Genomic DNA, 13,882 nt, shown 5'->3' on the forward strand with positions numbered 1-13,882 from the left:
AGTAAAGTATTTGAAAGGCTTTGTGGAGTTAAGAATCAACTTGCATGGAGACGAGACTTGCTACATTGGTCACTGTTCTAAATGAGTGACCATTGGTCAATCTTTGTTCTCGGTACGCAGGCTCTGTTGACCCTCCAGTATGGACATTATTTAGAGGATAATACATGGCTGAGCCGATTATCACTGCCCGGTCCGGCTCAGCCGTGTATTTACGTCTATAATATATATCTTACTTTGTTTTGTTTATCTTTGGTGGATTCTTCTTCTAAAATTTATTTCAGAACCAGCTTCCCGTTCTTTTATTTTCATTCAATTGATTACGCAATTTATGACGTATTTCTGTGACGTAATTTCTGTGACGAAAAACACCAGTTTTAGCTAGTCGGACGTGAACGGTTTATAATAAATTTTTTTGAAGCATCGAAAGAAAACAAAAACGTATTTGGGATTGTGCATTTGTCGTGCATAATTGAAAGCTTTGATAGAATTCTGGTAATCGCTCCGACAAGTCATTCGATTTTGTAAATCGTGTTTTTGGTGTCAGTGGTTTAACGGTTAGCATTCGCTACAATCGTTTAAAAACGTGTGATTAAAAATAAATATAGATAAACTGATAGAATAACAGAAACGGATTGCACATCGTTGTTATTTTATTATTAAAAACATCGGATTAAAGATGTCATAGAGGTAAGTGTGTCTTTTACATGTTTGAAATTTTGCTGTTTGGTGAATCCTGTTAAAGCAAAAATATAGGCATCAAGCTAATGTGAAGCAGATTTTCAGTTTCATTCGATAATTGTTTCAACCAAATTGCGTTCTACTTTTCATTAAATAATCAAATTATTATTGAGTATTTCGTTGATTTGTGGCACAGACTGAAAATCTGCGCCATTTGTCTCCGGTTGAAAGTAACGCGCACACATTCTGAGGGCCGATTATAAATAACGACCCCGAAATGGTGATAATGACATGGAAAACATGTACAAAGTTGTTATTTTATATAGTAAGGTATGTATTATGAGATTGTACATGATTTCATACTTGGTCACAAACTATTCGAACGTCTTACAGAGACTTTTTTCATTCTATGAAAAGACTAGACACATTTCATCAGTGGGGAATCGGGGTTTTTCATACCAGGCCTAATGTCCGTAGACGGGAAAATCATAAGTGGTAGTAAAATTGTTATGAATGTATGCATAGTTCCGCTAAACATATGCCAGCTATGGTGTTGTAGAACAGTAAACTTCTCAACTTAATTATCGATAGTTCTATTTGAAATAATGGACGCTCCGCGATCATTGTAACACGATTTGTCAGTAAGGGTGGATTAAATGTGAGTGTTGGAACAAGAAAATATGGTAAATGAAGGATGCGCGCACAAGAACAAAATGTCCATAGTAAGCTATTGGCCTACGGTGCTTTTGGTACACATATTATGCATCTTCATGGAATTGATTGAAAAACCATATGGTCAGATAGCTACTCTGATCGTAAATGCGCGACAAACGGAACTATCCACTCCTCCGTGGCCGTGTGTTATGGGTTCGTATATTATGGCTAAACTCTTCTGCAGCCTCACAACTATACCGTTGTGGTCCGTACATAACTGCCAGTTGGGGGGATATATTTTCAGCGGCGTAGCCACTCTACGGCACGATGAGGAGGCTGTCCCGGCTTTAATAAATTAAAATTCTTTGGCAATGTTATATCAGTAAAATACCATTGGCTTCAAATTAAACGCAATAAGCTTTATTTTTTGGAAACTTACATGAAAATAACAGTTTGTACACTTCGACAGTCGCTTAAATTTAATCAAGTACTTTTGAGTCCATATGAAACGCTTTTCGTGGCATTTAAAAGACGATTTGGTAAAGTGATAAAAAATGATTTCATAATATAATAATATAATATTTCTATTAGTTTAACACTTGTCCAGAAGTTATTGTATATTTGAACGTAGCTGAATTGCAGTAATTATGAAGAAAAAAGTGTGGACATGTTCGCGTCGTGGACATGATCGCTCACAAAAAACGCACGTTTTATGGATTGCATTTATATATGTTTATTAAAGGTTTTAAAATGGTTACAACACTGTTTCGGTTATAGGCTTGATAAATCTAATCGTCACAAAATGCCCATACTATAAAATTAGCACTTATTAGTACAAAGGTTGACATGAAACTCAATTCGGCGGACGACCAGGCTAGGAGTGATAGTTTGTAACGAAACCCATGGCGTTTAAGAAAGCAGTTGATTTGCTGTATAGTATCGATTGATTCATGGAACCTCGAGGTGTCATGGCCTTTCTGCGTTCTAACCACTACCTCAACGCTGGATTTATAAAAGTGTTTGCATATTTTATTTATGCTATTTGATTGCGACAAACATACATACTAGTTACATGAAAGCCTGCAAACGCAAACAATCAATTTGTACTATAATCGTACATCAGGTTTCTTGATCATAACTTCTAGATTGTTCACTTTTATATTGTACGTGAATACTGCTGACAGATGTCATAGGTTAACACAAAATTTCGGCGTGGTATTGTTCTAAGACCAAAAGCAACTTACCGAGTCAGGGTGCGGGCGGAAAACTCAATTGGCAACTCTAGTTGGACTGACGATATAACAATATCGAGACGACTCTTTCGGAAATCGGTAAATGTGTTCTTAATAAAGTAAAGCATGTGCGTCCTATTGTTTCCTATATTACAACACGTTGTTAACATTTATAACGTTTTGTTTCACGTTATATTGGGTATGTATCATTCCAGTGGATAAAGGATCTACCTCAGCGGTTATCGGTGGTGTTATAGCTGGCATGACCGGCATTTGTTTCTTAGTTGCCGTCATAGTATATTTGAGACACAGACCAAAAGGTAATGATTACATTATGTTAACGCATTCCTTTCACGCTTATCGTGTACGTTATGGTATATTTGAGAGTGTCTTCTTTTATATTACTCATCTTGTGAATTTAGAGGATTAAAATATAATGTCATTGCGTCATTTCAGAACTAAAAGATTCTTCTTCAGAGAAGATATTGCACGTTATACGTGTGTGTTTTGAACCACGTTTAAAAAGGTTATATTGAATGCCATAAAAAAAATGAATAAGACGTCAATTATTATTATGATGCAAACAAAATCACTTTGCAACGCGCGCAATTGTATTCTATTTGGTCTAATGACGATTTAAAATTAAATTGTAACATAGTAAACAATATTTATAGAATAACAATCAAACTATGCTTATCGTTTGTTTAACTAAATGCGAAATATAAATCTTGTTCATCTATTTAACAACCCATTTTACAGATCTCGGACAGGGAATCAAAATAAGACTGTATATGAAAATATAGGTAAGAAAGCGCGTTGTATGAAATGCGCGTGTTCTTTGTTAAGGGTAGTGTGAAATTAAAATTTAAAAACGTAATATATGCATTGTAGGTATGTTAACCCCAAACCCCAACACAATTAATATTACAAAGTCAGCAATAACGTCCGCGACAGGTCATACATCAATTTCACATTTTCCAGCAGCGACCGTTCTTAGGCGAAATATTAAAAACCAATTCCATAGTGGTCCATTTGGGGACTCTCAAAATTCTCACCGTCATCCGTTTGTTGACGAAGCACCACTGTCAGGAGAATCAGATGTTGATGTAAACTTTAATACTAATGGACGAGATTCATTTTCACTTGAACACGATCCAATATATGATAATCTCGTAAAGAAAAAAAAATTCAGAAGTAGGGATATCGATATTCAGAATTTACGAGAAGTTGATATGCGAGCTAAAGAAAATAAAACCGAAGTTTTTACAGAATTTAGTGTAAGATTTCTTATTATCGACATTTGTATTGTTAATAATGCCTTTACAAGGTAACCGTTTTAAAGCGTGCACTTTGTTTGCTTGGTACCACTTACTCTCATATATCGTCCCCTAATAGTATCGTTTCTTTTACGAAAAACCTTCAAGAAGTGCTGGTACGTCTCATAATTTCCGGTGTTCGTTAGAAGGTAGGTCACGTTTATTCCAGTGTAATGCTACGGTTTGCTACGATTTTTAATCACGTAACACACATTTATGTTAGGTTGTTTATGGATTAGTAGTAGCTTATTCAACTGTTTTATATGCCGCTTACTTAAAATATTTTAAGAACAACGTGAGAAGGATTTTCGTTTTTCCATTAAGTTTTAATTTTTGAACAAGCACATACACAAAGTAACAAATCTGAGCAACAGATCAGAATGTCCGATACTATGAAACAATTGTACATGAAACAGATTACAACAGGGAGCTAAGTCTAGCCAGTATTTTGTCAGAACATTGCCGATTAAAATGCATTTTCGATGTTATGTCCAAAAAACATATTTTACTATAGATTTGCATATAGCACATGCGTGTTTTTGTATGAGTGCACTTCCCAAGTTCGTATGTATGCATTAAGAGGGCCAATGACACATAATATATACATTGTTGTGCTTTGATTCAGCAAGTGCTTTCACCATATATTATAGGCATTGAGTGCCGCAAGTGAATTAATACAAAATTCAACCGACACAGCATTGAAGTCTGCAAACGTAGCAAAAAACAGATACAATAAAATGTATCCGTGTTAGTGTATTTTAGCTAATAAAACAGTTCGCATAGAACCAATATACATTATCATTTGTGTTATTGCTGAAGAAACATGTGCTGATATAAAGAAAATATCTTTTCTAATGTAACACTTTTTCCTTATCTAAACACTGTTTAGGTTCACTATTATGCAACTTAACTGTAAGGCTAATAATTTTGATATACGATAAGATAATCTTGTATTGGTGTTTTTTAAAATGTTATGCAATAAATTAAATTATTGAAACCAGTAGAAACCAGTTTATTTCAATATTTGTGTAATTACAAATAGTGCATTTTTGAGGATTGATGTGTATGAACTAAACCGAATTAAACAATTAAAGACCTGATGTTTTAAGACCTTACTTGAGTTTAATTAAATGCATGTATACTTACAGATGACAACAATCGTGTAAAGCTGTCTATAATTGGCAACGATATCGACACGGACTTCATAAATGCCAGTTTTATTGATGTAATATCCATTTCCATATTTTTAGTAGCAGAATTATTGATTTTTACTGCCAGTTGAGTTTAATGAAATTTAATTTTATATAATTTTATTATAGGGTTATTCGTCACCAAAGAAGTGCATTGCAGCCCAAGGTATTGCTATATATATTTTCCACACTCAGGTCGCGTGATTCATAAAATATTTGCAATTAATTGTTTCATTAAAACAAGTTTCCGTATATACGCCTTAGCTTAAATAACATTTAAAATATAAGTTTAAGAAAGTGTCATACTGTATCTTTACACTTCTTTAAATATACAGTCAATAAATCCATGATCATGTTTGCATACTGGTAGGCAATGATCATTAACAATCAATGCACTTACCTTATTTGTATTCGAATTCGTTTTGAATTCGATGGATAGGTGTCCGGAATGTAAGTTGTGTAATGTGCATTAGTTGCCTTCTTTAAATATAAGACAAATAACCATAGTTCTGCTTAAACAGTCGCGTTTTCCTGCAAATAAGATTTTCTAAAGTTGAATCATGTTCTCACCTTAAGGTCCACTCAAGTGGACTATCTTCGATTTTTGGCGTATGATTTGGGAGCAAAATGTCGGGATTGTACCCATGGTTACAAACCTATTTAAGCAATCACAGGTAAAGCTTTCGTGTTTGTGATGTCAAGCGTTTGTTTCAATGTTATACCAGACACTATATTTTGGATTACATGTAATAAAACATGCCACGTAATGAAATATAGAAGTTACTTGTCATTGATTTGTTAACAGAGAAAATGCTTCCAGTACTGGCCAACAAGCACTACAAATAACTGTCAGTATGAAGATTACAAAATACAACTCATCTCGGAAAACACATATGCAAACTTTGTTGTTCGCACGTTGCACTGCACAATGGTACAAAAAACAAAATGAAATTTGTCATAATTGGAAAAAGTCATTTTTTATAATGATACTTGTGTTTATATATTCTCTCTCTATTTCCTGTTTAAATACTTATACATGTGTAGATTGTTCAACTTTTTTTGCAGACGGGTTCCACTAGAGAGCACACGGTCACTCATTTACAATTTACCGCGTGGCCCGACAAAGATGTTCCGGACATAGCTCTATCTATTTTGCAATTTTTAGAGAAAGGTTCGCCATGTTGAAAACCCAAACAGTGCACCCTGGAGTGTGCATTGCAGGTTAACACGTAATTGTTAACATTAAATATAATGAAAACACATGGTGTCTAGCTTTGTGCCATGTTATTATCAGACCGACACTTCTACGCACCAAAATCACATTATGTTATGTAACGTGCCTTTGTGTGGGCATGTTTGAGACTTGTGAACCTGTCAACACGTCATAATGACAAATAAGATTCGCTTAAACTGCAAGTGTGTCTCCATCTATTTTCTTGTTACCTCATCTGATTTGTCGTTTTGCGTGTTGGCTGGTTTGGAGAGTACTAACACCCGAACGCGTCAGAGCGACATATTTATACGCCAACGCGACACTTATGGTATGTGTCGTTCTTTCGTTTAAGGGGTTTTGCGCCAATCCATCAAGATATAGCAAAAATCAGCCGCCATAATAGCATACTGACGCTCAATTCTTCATATTAACGTCCGATTGTGTCAACGTGTATGTATGTTTTTTTTCTCTTCAGTTATGGCGTAGGTAGAACGGGAACTTTAATCGCACTTGATTATCTTTACGATCAAGGAGTGGCAGAGAAACAGATAAATGTTTTTGACGCTGTACTTCTTCTTCGTCAACAAAGAATAAATATGGTTCAGACCAAGGTTCAATACAATAATCAATTTTCACTATTAATATTTCTTACAACCACATGATATATCGCGTGTATATATCAATAACAAACAAATCCAATTTATTAATAATAGCAATTAAAATATATTACTTTCGGAAAACAACAGTAATACACATATCATTACAACGGTGTTCAACATTGCATCTATATGTAATATGTCATGCAGAACCAGTACCTATACCTTCACGAAGTATTGTGCGACGCCATTTGTTCAATAGGCGAAGTGTCGACACCCAAGGATTTTATAAACAACAAACGCACAAATGAATCGCTGAACCAGGAATATCAGTTGAATATTAGAATTATGTTAACTTTTTCATTCGAGAACGATCGCGTGCGTGTTGACATTTCATAATTGCAGTTTGCTATCTTATACTTCCAGTCGTGTATTTTGGTGACATCATTACGCGAGAAAGTATTGATTTACGTTTCTATCGAAAGTTTGCCAATCCCACGTCCCTGATCGGGTAGAAGCTGAAACAGGCGGTGAATACATGATGGTCCTAGACGGAGAAAAACCCGACAATGTGAATACAAACGTTGACCCATGCGTTGTCCCAGGTTAGTTGCATCACTATGTATTATCATGTTTACATGTTCTATGACATTCCGATAAGTTGAATTGTACTGGAAAAAGTATCATTAAATATAACTTGCATACGAGGAAGATTGGTCATACTTTTTGCTTATTTGTGTACGTAAGAATTTTAATATAAAATATTTGTTTTATTGCAGATGACAAATATCGCCCTGTTTTAAATTTGACGTTAAATATTTGGAACATAACGACTATATCAATGCCGTGTATATTTCTGTAAGTAACATTTCGTTAGCCGTACACCCTTATTTATCGGCTCTCTGTCAGGTCAATATGAACTATGAATTTAAGTTAACCAATTGACACAACGATGTTTTCTTGTTTTAGACATTCCGAAAGAAAGATCGATTGATACTTACCCAAAGTGCACGAGTGAGCTCTGAAATTGATTTTGTACGATTGCTACACGACCACTTTATTACAACGGTGGTGACCTTCTGTGACGAGGTAATCGTTATATTTAGCACAAATTCGCAAACACATTATAGATTGCCTTTGTTAAGTTCCCATTTGATAAAGCGTATCGATTTGCTCAATGATAAATTATTGTTAATGATACATGTAGTACATGTAGGTGCGACAGTTTGTTGCGAAATTTTGGCGTAGTCTATTAATTCATTAGTGTGATTATAATTATCAATAGATTATCAATAGATAACAGTTAATATATGACATTTAAATTGAGAACTGTATGGCGTTCAACCCAATTTATAGATTATTCTAATTCGCGTGTTGAAATAATTATATAGTATATCTAACATAAATTTAACGAAATGTGCTACAGAGGAAAGCCCGTTATGTAACAATCGAATTCGAAAAAACATTAATAAAACGTGCTTACTGTGGTAGAAAAAAGTGTTGGTGGTAAGAACCGGTATTTTTGTAATGTCAATATTAGGAAAAATATAAAATCACGTGCAAGATTATGTACGGGTTATGTTAATATCACAAACTAGGTGCAATTGTGAATACAATAAACCAACCCCTAATAATGTATCTTCAATATAAATTTGATTGTCTAACATCTTGTCACAAATGGCGGAGTGTCGCACATTAAAAAACAAACAATTTTACAATGTACCATATGCCGTTCATATGAGGTTCAGGTTACACTTGACAGTGAGGTGTCAAACATACGACTCAATCTTTAAAGGGACGTGTTAGAATATTTGTACAGTTCTTTCAGTTTGGCCTTTAATGCATAACATTGACAGACATAAACAGCATAGCTATGAATAATACGTTTAATAACAAACACTAATTTGAGAAAAGCAAAACGCAAATTAAAAATTCCCTACATCTTTGGATTTGGTGCAAAATCCTTTGGATTCAAACGATGTGTCGGTGACTCCCAATTTAAATATTTTATGATTAATTTTGTGTTGTTTATATCCATTTAATGTGTACCCAATCGGTATCTTGCCTTGACTAAAAGACAAGCGAATGTAAACAATAACTTCTATCTTAATATCTTCTGCAAACTTAGTTTCATTACTTATATATCTAACGTATCAGCTTTCTCTACTTACATTAAGTTACTATGTTATATAATTGATCTGCGAGTAAACACAACTTTGTATGAAAACAACTAAACCTATTGTACCTTTAACATTCAAAAGAAATAGCTAATGGCCATCCGGCAAAGTGTCGGAGGTTTAGACCGGGCAAGAACGAACACGAACGGACGGACATTTTGACTGATGAAGGGCACGCCTATTATCCACATCCCGATTTGCGTCTGGGATTCATAATATAATCCTTAACATAAAGCATTTTTAAATGTACAAAGTCTCAAACACATTGTATATGAATGTGTTGTTTAAAGGTGGAACCGTACATGCCGAGCAGTAATGATAGCTGTTTGTTCGGACCATTCACAGCCAGAACAATTTCAGAAACTCAGAAACAGCATTATCAGGACTCCGTTGTGAAATTTAAACATATTGCTGAGGTAAGGCATCGATTTATATAATGTTGTTCATATATCAGTTTTTGCACGTATATGTGAAACAGTGATTACATGTAATTGACTTTCAGCACGAGAGTTTTGAAGTGAGATTTATCAGATATACACACTGGTCGAACGCATTGGATACCTATAACAGCAGATACCTTATGAGCGTTTTAATTGATGTCCAAGAAAGTGTCTGTGAGAGACCAGTCATACTTAAGTGTCGGTATGAGTTGAAAAATCTCATTCTTTTTTGCCGATAGTTTTCCATTGAGCTTCTTGTTTCGGACATAAAATATCAGATATCTACTCATTAGATATTAATTATTCAATTAATTATAAAAAAGCTCAGAGCATTGCGTATTGTGTGTACCAATATAGTGACGGATACAGCCGGAGTGGATTGTTTGCGGTTCTATTGTGTCTGGTGGAGCGAAACAAGCAGGACGGGGAGGTGGTTGTGGCAAAAACAGTGAGGATGATCAGAAGACGGAGGAATCAAGTAAGCACTAACGAGGTAATTTTAGTTTTCAAAGGTCAATAGCTTTAATATAAATTAGGATGTAAGTGTTTCACAAATAAAGCCAAAACATGGAAGTCTTTTATATCCTAAAAATACTTAAAATAAATACTGATAATCTTATATATTTTTTTGGAGAATTATGCAACAAAATATTGCAATGTCCTAAACTAAACCCACATTCATACTGATTTTATTTACTGGCAGAATTGTTTTACGTTAATGTTTTGTTTTTATTTTGTATGAGTTCCTCCACTCTAGTATATGCGGTTTGTGTTTTCGTAAATCTTTTGGTTCCATATCATCAAATAGGAAAACATGCTGCAATAAGGTTTCTCTCCTGCTGGTGCAGCTGAATATTCAATTTGTTTACAATGCTACTTTTCAGGCACAATATCAATTTTGTCATCAGTTCATGAAAGAGTACATCGAGGGATGTCGGGTATATGCCAATTCATAATGTACTTGATACAAGAATACAATAATCAAACTTCCTTGATGGAATGCATTTGAGGAAGATTTTATTGACTTTATTATTTCAGATACATATCGTTTATCACTATTAAAATGAGTACATGTTTTAATGATGTTTGATATTATCATGCTGTGTGCATATTGCTGTATGGTTTATGTATGTATTTATAAAATATACACATGAATCCACGTACAAAAAATTACATCCTAACATATAATGTATATTTTACAATTGATAAATGCTTGCTCTATCTATGTTTGATTAGATTCATGTCCGTATTTTTTGTATATTGAAGCTTGTAAGTGTAGGTAGTTAATGTCATAAAATGTCTTCCTCCAATGTTAAAATACAATAAAGTATTTTATGATGAAATCACATATCCATGTAAGAATACCATGTTCAAATGATGAATGTGGATGCTCAGTGGGTTAACATAAGAGTGTGGTTATTTTTTTGTTTTTTAATATTTCCAAGCTCTGTTCTCATAGCTAATTGTACATATGACGAAGATAAAAGACAAGGGAATGGTAGGACGAGATCCTTTCGTAATAATGTATAAGAAGTTTGTTATTCCATATATATTTACCCAATATATACCATAATGCGCATATGATTTTTTATGAGATACTAGTAACTGTTTTGAACGTGAACAGGGTGAGCTTAAAGTTTACTTTCTGCACCAAAATACATTAAATACTCCTCTAAATCTAAGCGCCAATACACATGTAACATCTTTATAATAAGAAATCAATGTATGTGCAAAACCGGAATGTTCCTTATACGATTTGACTGACGATAGTATTATGGTTTGTATTCACTTATGAATTATTATTGTTTGCATGCCATTTATCATATTACATGAACGTGATAATTACCTTTATTAGTGCAACATGTTACTGTTTATTGTGATGTTGTAATAAGGACAACTGTGTAATAATTTTGCTAATACCAAACGTTTCTTTAGATTTTAAAATATTATTTTCACATGAATCATAATTTGTTATCAATATAAAAACATTTCCCAAGGGCAAAAGAACGAAAATGTATATCAATAAATTCCTGTTAATGCATTTGCAAATCGGATTTTCGGATTAACAATGTATAATATTCTCGTTTTATTATGTTCGATAGCTGTATTTACAAATTGAAGATACCTTGATTTGCAAACATTACCTGATAATTGAATTTGGTGATTGGGTTGCCTTTGTTATTAGCAAATAAATAAATTTTTAACAATATGCCGATCTCGTTCTAAATGTTTTAAAATGTATCAACGCTAAAAGCAAGAAGCATAACAAAACCATCGAGTGATTTGCAGTGATAACACATAAAAATAATAAGAAGGAGCCTGTAACACGACCTATTATTTATCATTTTCATTTTTGAGAAATGTAGACAAAGTCATGGGCGCCCAAAATTTTAATTATTTAAACATCATCATGGAGTAAATGTTTACGATTATCAATATTAAAATTATGTCATTCCATACTCGGTTAAGGAAATGACAAACCATCTTTATATTAAATAATCAAAATATTATAGTTACCGTAGAAACTGTTTAGAGTATAGAACAATAAATTTGAATGGATTATTTCGTCCTAGTTTTAGAGCGAAATTATTTCAACCTGCGAAACGACATATATGGATCTACAAGGACAGCAAAACCAATACAGTAAAACCTCGTCAGTTAAAGCTAGATTCTGAATGAGACAAATGTAAGTAAACCGTGATAAAAAATATTCCTGATTGTCACTTTTAATAGTAAACTGTTGTCAAACAAGTATCGCGTAAAGTGTTCACTCTGCTGCATCGGATAAGTTGGTGTTCGATACTTACCGGTATTTAAGCGGTAAACTAGAAGTATAAACCATTTCGGCAGCTTACACAAGAGGGCTACCTTATGGCGGATCCATTTCATAAATTGCAAATAATATATCAAAACATTATCGTGCGCAATAATTGTAAAATATTTTACGTATTGGCATCAGCATGCCGCATAGGGAACCTTTTGAGAGAAGGCTTCATCTAGTAAGCGAAGCGTTTAAGGATTATATGGTCAACTTTAACATCGATTGTTGCATTAAACCCGTTTATCTCTTGAATATATGCATACATAGTAAAACATAACTCTGATTAAATTAAAAAAATGTTTTATGACATGATTGCATATATATTAATGTTATTTAGTTTTATGAGTTTAACTTTCCTTCAATAAATACCACTCCTCTAACAATAATGGGTAAGAACATATATTCAACGCACACATAGTATGCTTAAATTGAACAGATAATTACTTATATCTATACACCCACACATCTATTTGTTCGATTATTAGTAATGCTTTTGTAATTTAATGCCTCAAGGAATATTAAAAAGTCTATTTGCGTACTTCCATCCAATGTGTGTTGTATGCGATTTTAAGGTTGAACTATATTGCACGTTTTGTTTACCTAAGGAGTTTTGAATAACTACATGCAAACAATCATAAATATCATGTCCGCGCAATCTCACGGGATGACTCATTCTTACATAGCTAAGCCACACTCTAAATGTTTTCTTACCAGGGCCATAATTCAATGACTGCATATTTGTAGCTCTATTAGCCAATTCCATGCAAGATGAATTACAAAACAATAATTTAGCACACTTACTGACATTCAAACAAAGGCTGCCTATAACAGTGTGCAAATAACGTAGCTTTAATTTGTTAGATCGATTTGCTTTTAACTTATGCAACGAACACAATAACATGTTTTTCAAGATCGGCTGTATATTAGGAACTTTTCAGTGTTACGATTCCAACGACGAATAAATAAATGTTCTGACATATGCCGGCTGTTCTTTTTATTATTGCGGAGTAAATTTACAATACTAGAACCATAAATACAACCATAAAACATTGAAACAGGTTTTGTCTGCAACGTTCTTAAAACTCAGTATGTTAGTCTATATTGAACGCTACTCCAAACAGGACAATTTAAAAGCTCATAATTCTGCATAGAAAAAGCCAGAAAACGCGATCACTAAAACATCCTCACCTATTTATCTTTGCCTTCAAAACTGAATTGCCTTAGCCTTATTTCGACTAAACATGTGTTTCACAAGGACGTTAAACACAAGAAGTAGTTCATAAGATAACAGGTAAGCCGGCCCGGGCTAAGATAGTCATCGCAAATACTGTTTATACTAAACAATTGTTTCTTCCCGTTTGTTTCACCAGGAAGTTTAAAACATGAAAGTCTTTCTAACGCAACAGCTAATTCTTCCCGGCGTTAGTAATTGCATAAACTTGATAAAGCAAAAATCTTCTACCAATTACAAAGCTTCACGGAATCTAATACAATCAGAAAACCAGCAAAATACAATGACAATTTTGCACACCGCATTTATCCGATACGAAAACAAGCTTTGCAGG

The 13,882-nt window shown here is 33.7% G+C and overlaps 1 protein-coding gene across 7 annotated transcripts; it reads left to right on the forward strand.

Annotated features, from left to right (window-relative positions):
* Nucleotides 1-397: 397 nt before the first annotated feature.
* Nucleotides 398-12,033, forward strand: LOC127836569 (uncharacterized). 7 transcript variants are annotated; one of them, XR_008028826.1, is made up of 8 exons: nt 5,258-6,001; nt 6,136-6,291; nt 6,759-7,484; nt 7,849-7,968; nt 9,347-9,472; nt 9,559-9,698; nt 9,854-9,989; nt 10,381-12,033. XR_008028826.1 is itself a non-coding variant. In XM_052363228.1 (7 exons), the coding sequence occupies exons 4-7, from the start codon at nt 9,359-9,361 to the stop codon at nt 10,450-10,452; spliced, it is 462 nt and encodes a 153-aa protein (XP_052219188.1). In that variant the 5' UTR covers nt 398-687; nt 7,306-7,484; nt 7,849-7,968; nt 9,347-9,358; the 3' UTR covers nt 10,453-12,033. The 7 variants fall into 7 exon arrangements, 3 of the variants coding, with proteins under 3 accessions (XP_052219188.1, XP_052219189.1, XP_052219190.1); XM_052363228.1 differs by lacking the exons at nt 5,258-6,001; nt 6,136-6,291 and adding an exon at nt 398-687 and having other exon boundaries at nt 7,306-7,484; XM_052363229.1 differs by lacking the exons at nt 5,258-6,001; nt 6,136-6,291 and adding an exon at nt 398-687 and having other exon boundaries at nt 7,365-7,484.
* The last annotated feature ends 1,849 nt before the right edge of the window (nt 12,034-13,882 follow it).

The sequence above is a fragment of the Dreissena polymorpha genome, chromosome 6 (assembly GCF_020536995.1).
Source record: "Dreissena polymorpha isolate Duluth1 chromosome 6, UMN_Dpol_1.0, whole genome shotgun sequence".
In the NCBI taxonomy this organism is placed as follows: Eukaryota; Metazoa; Mollusca; class Bivalvia; order Myida; family Dreissenidae; genus Dreissena; species Dreissena polymorpha.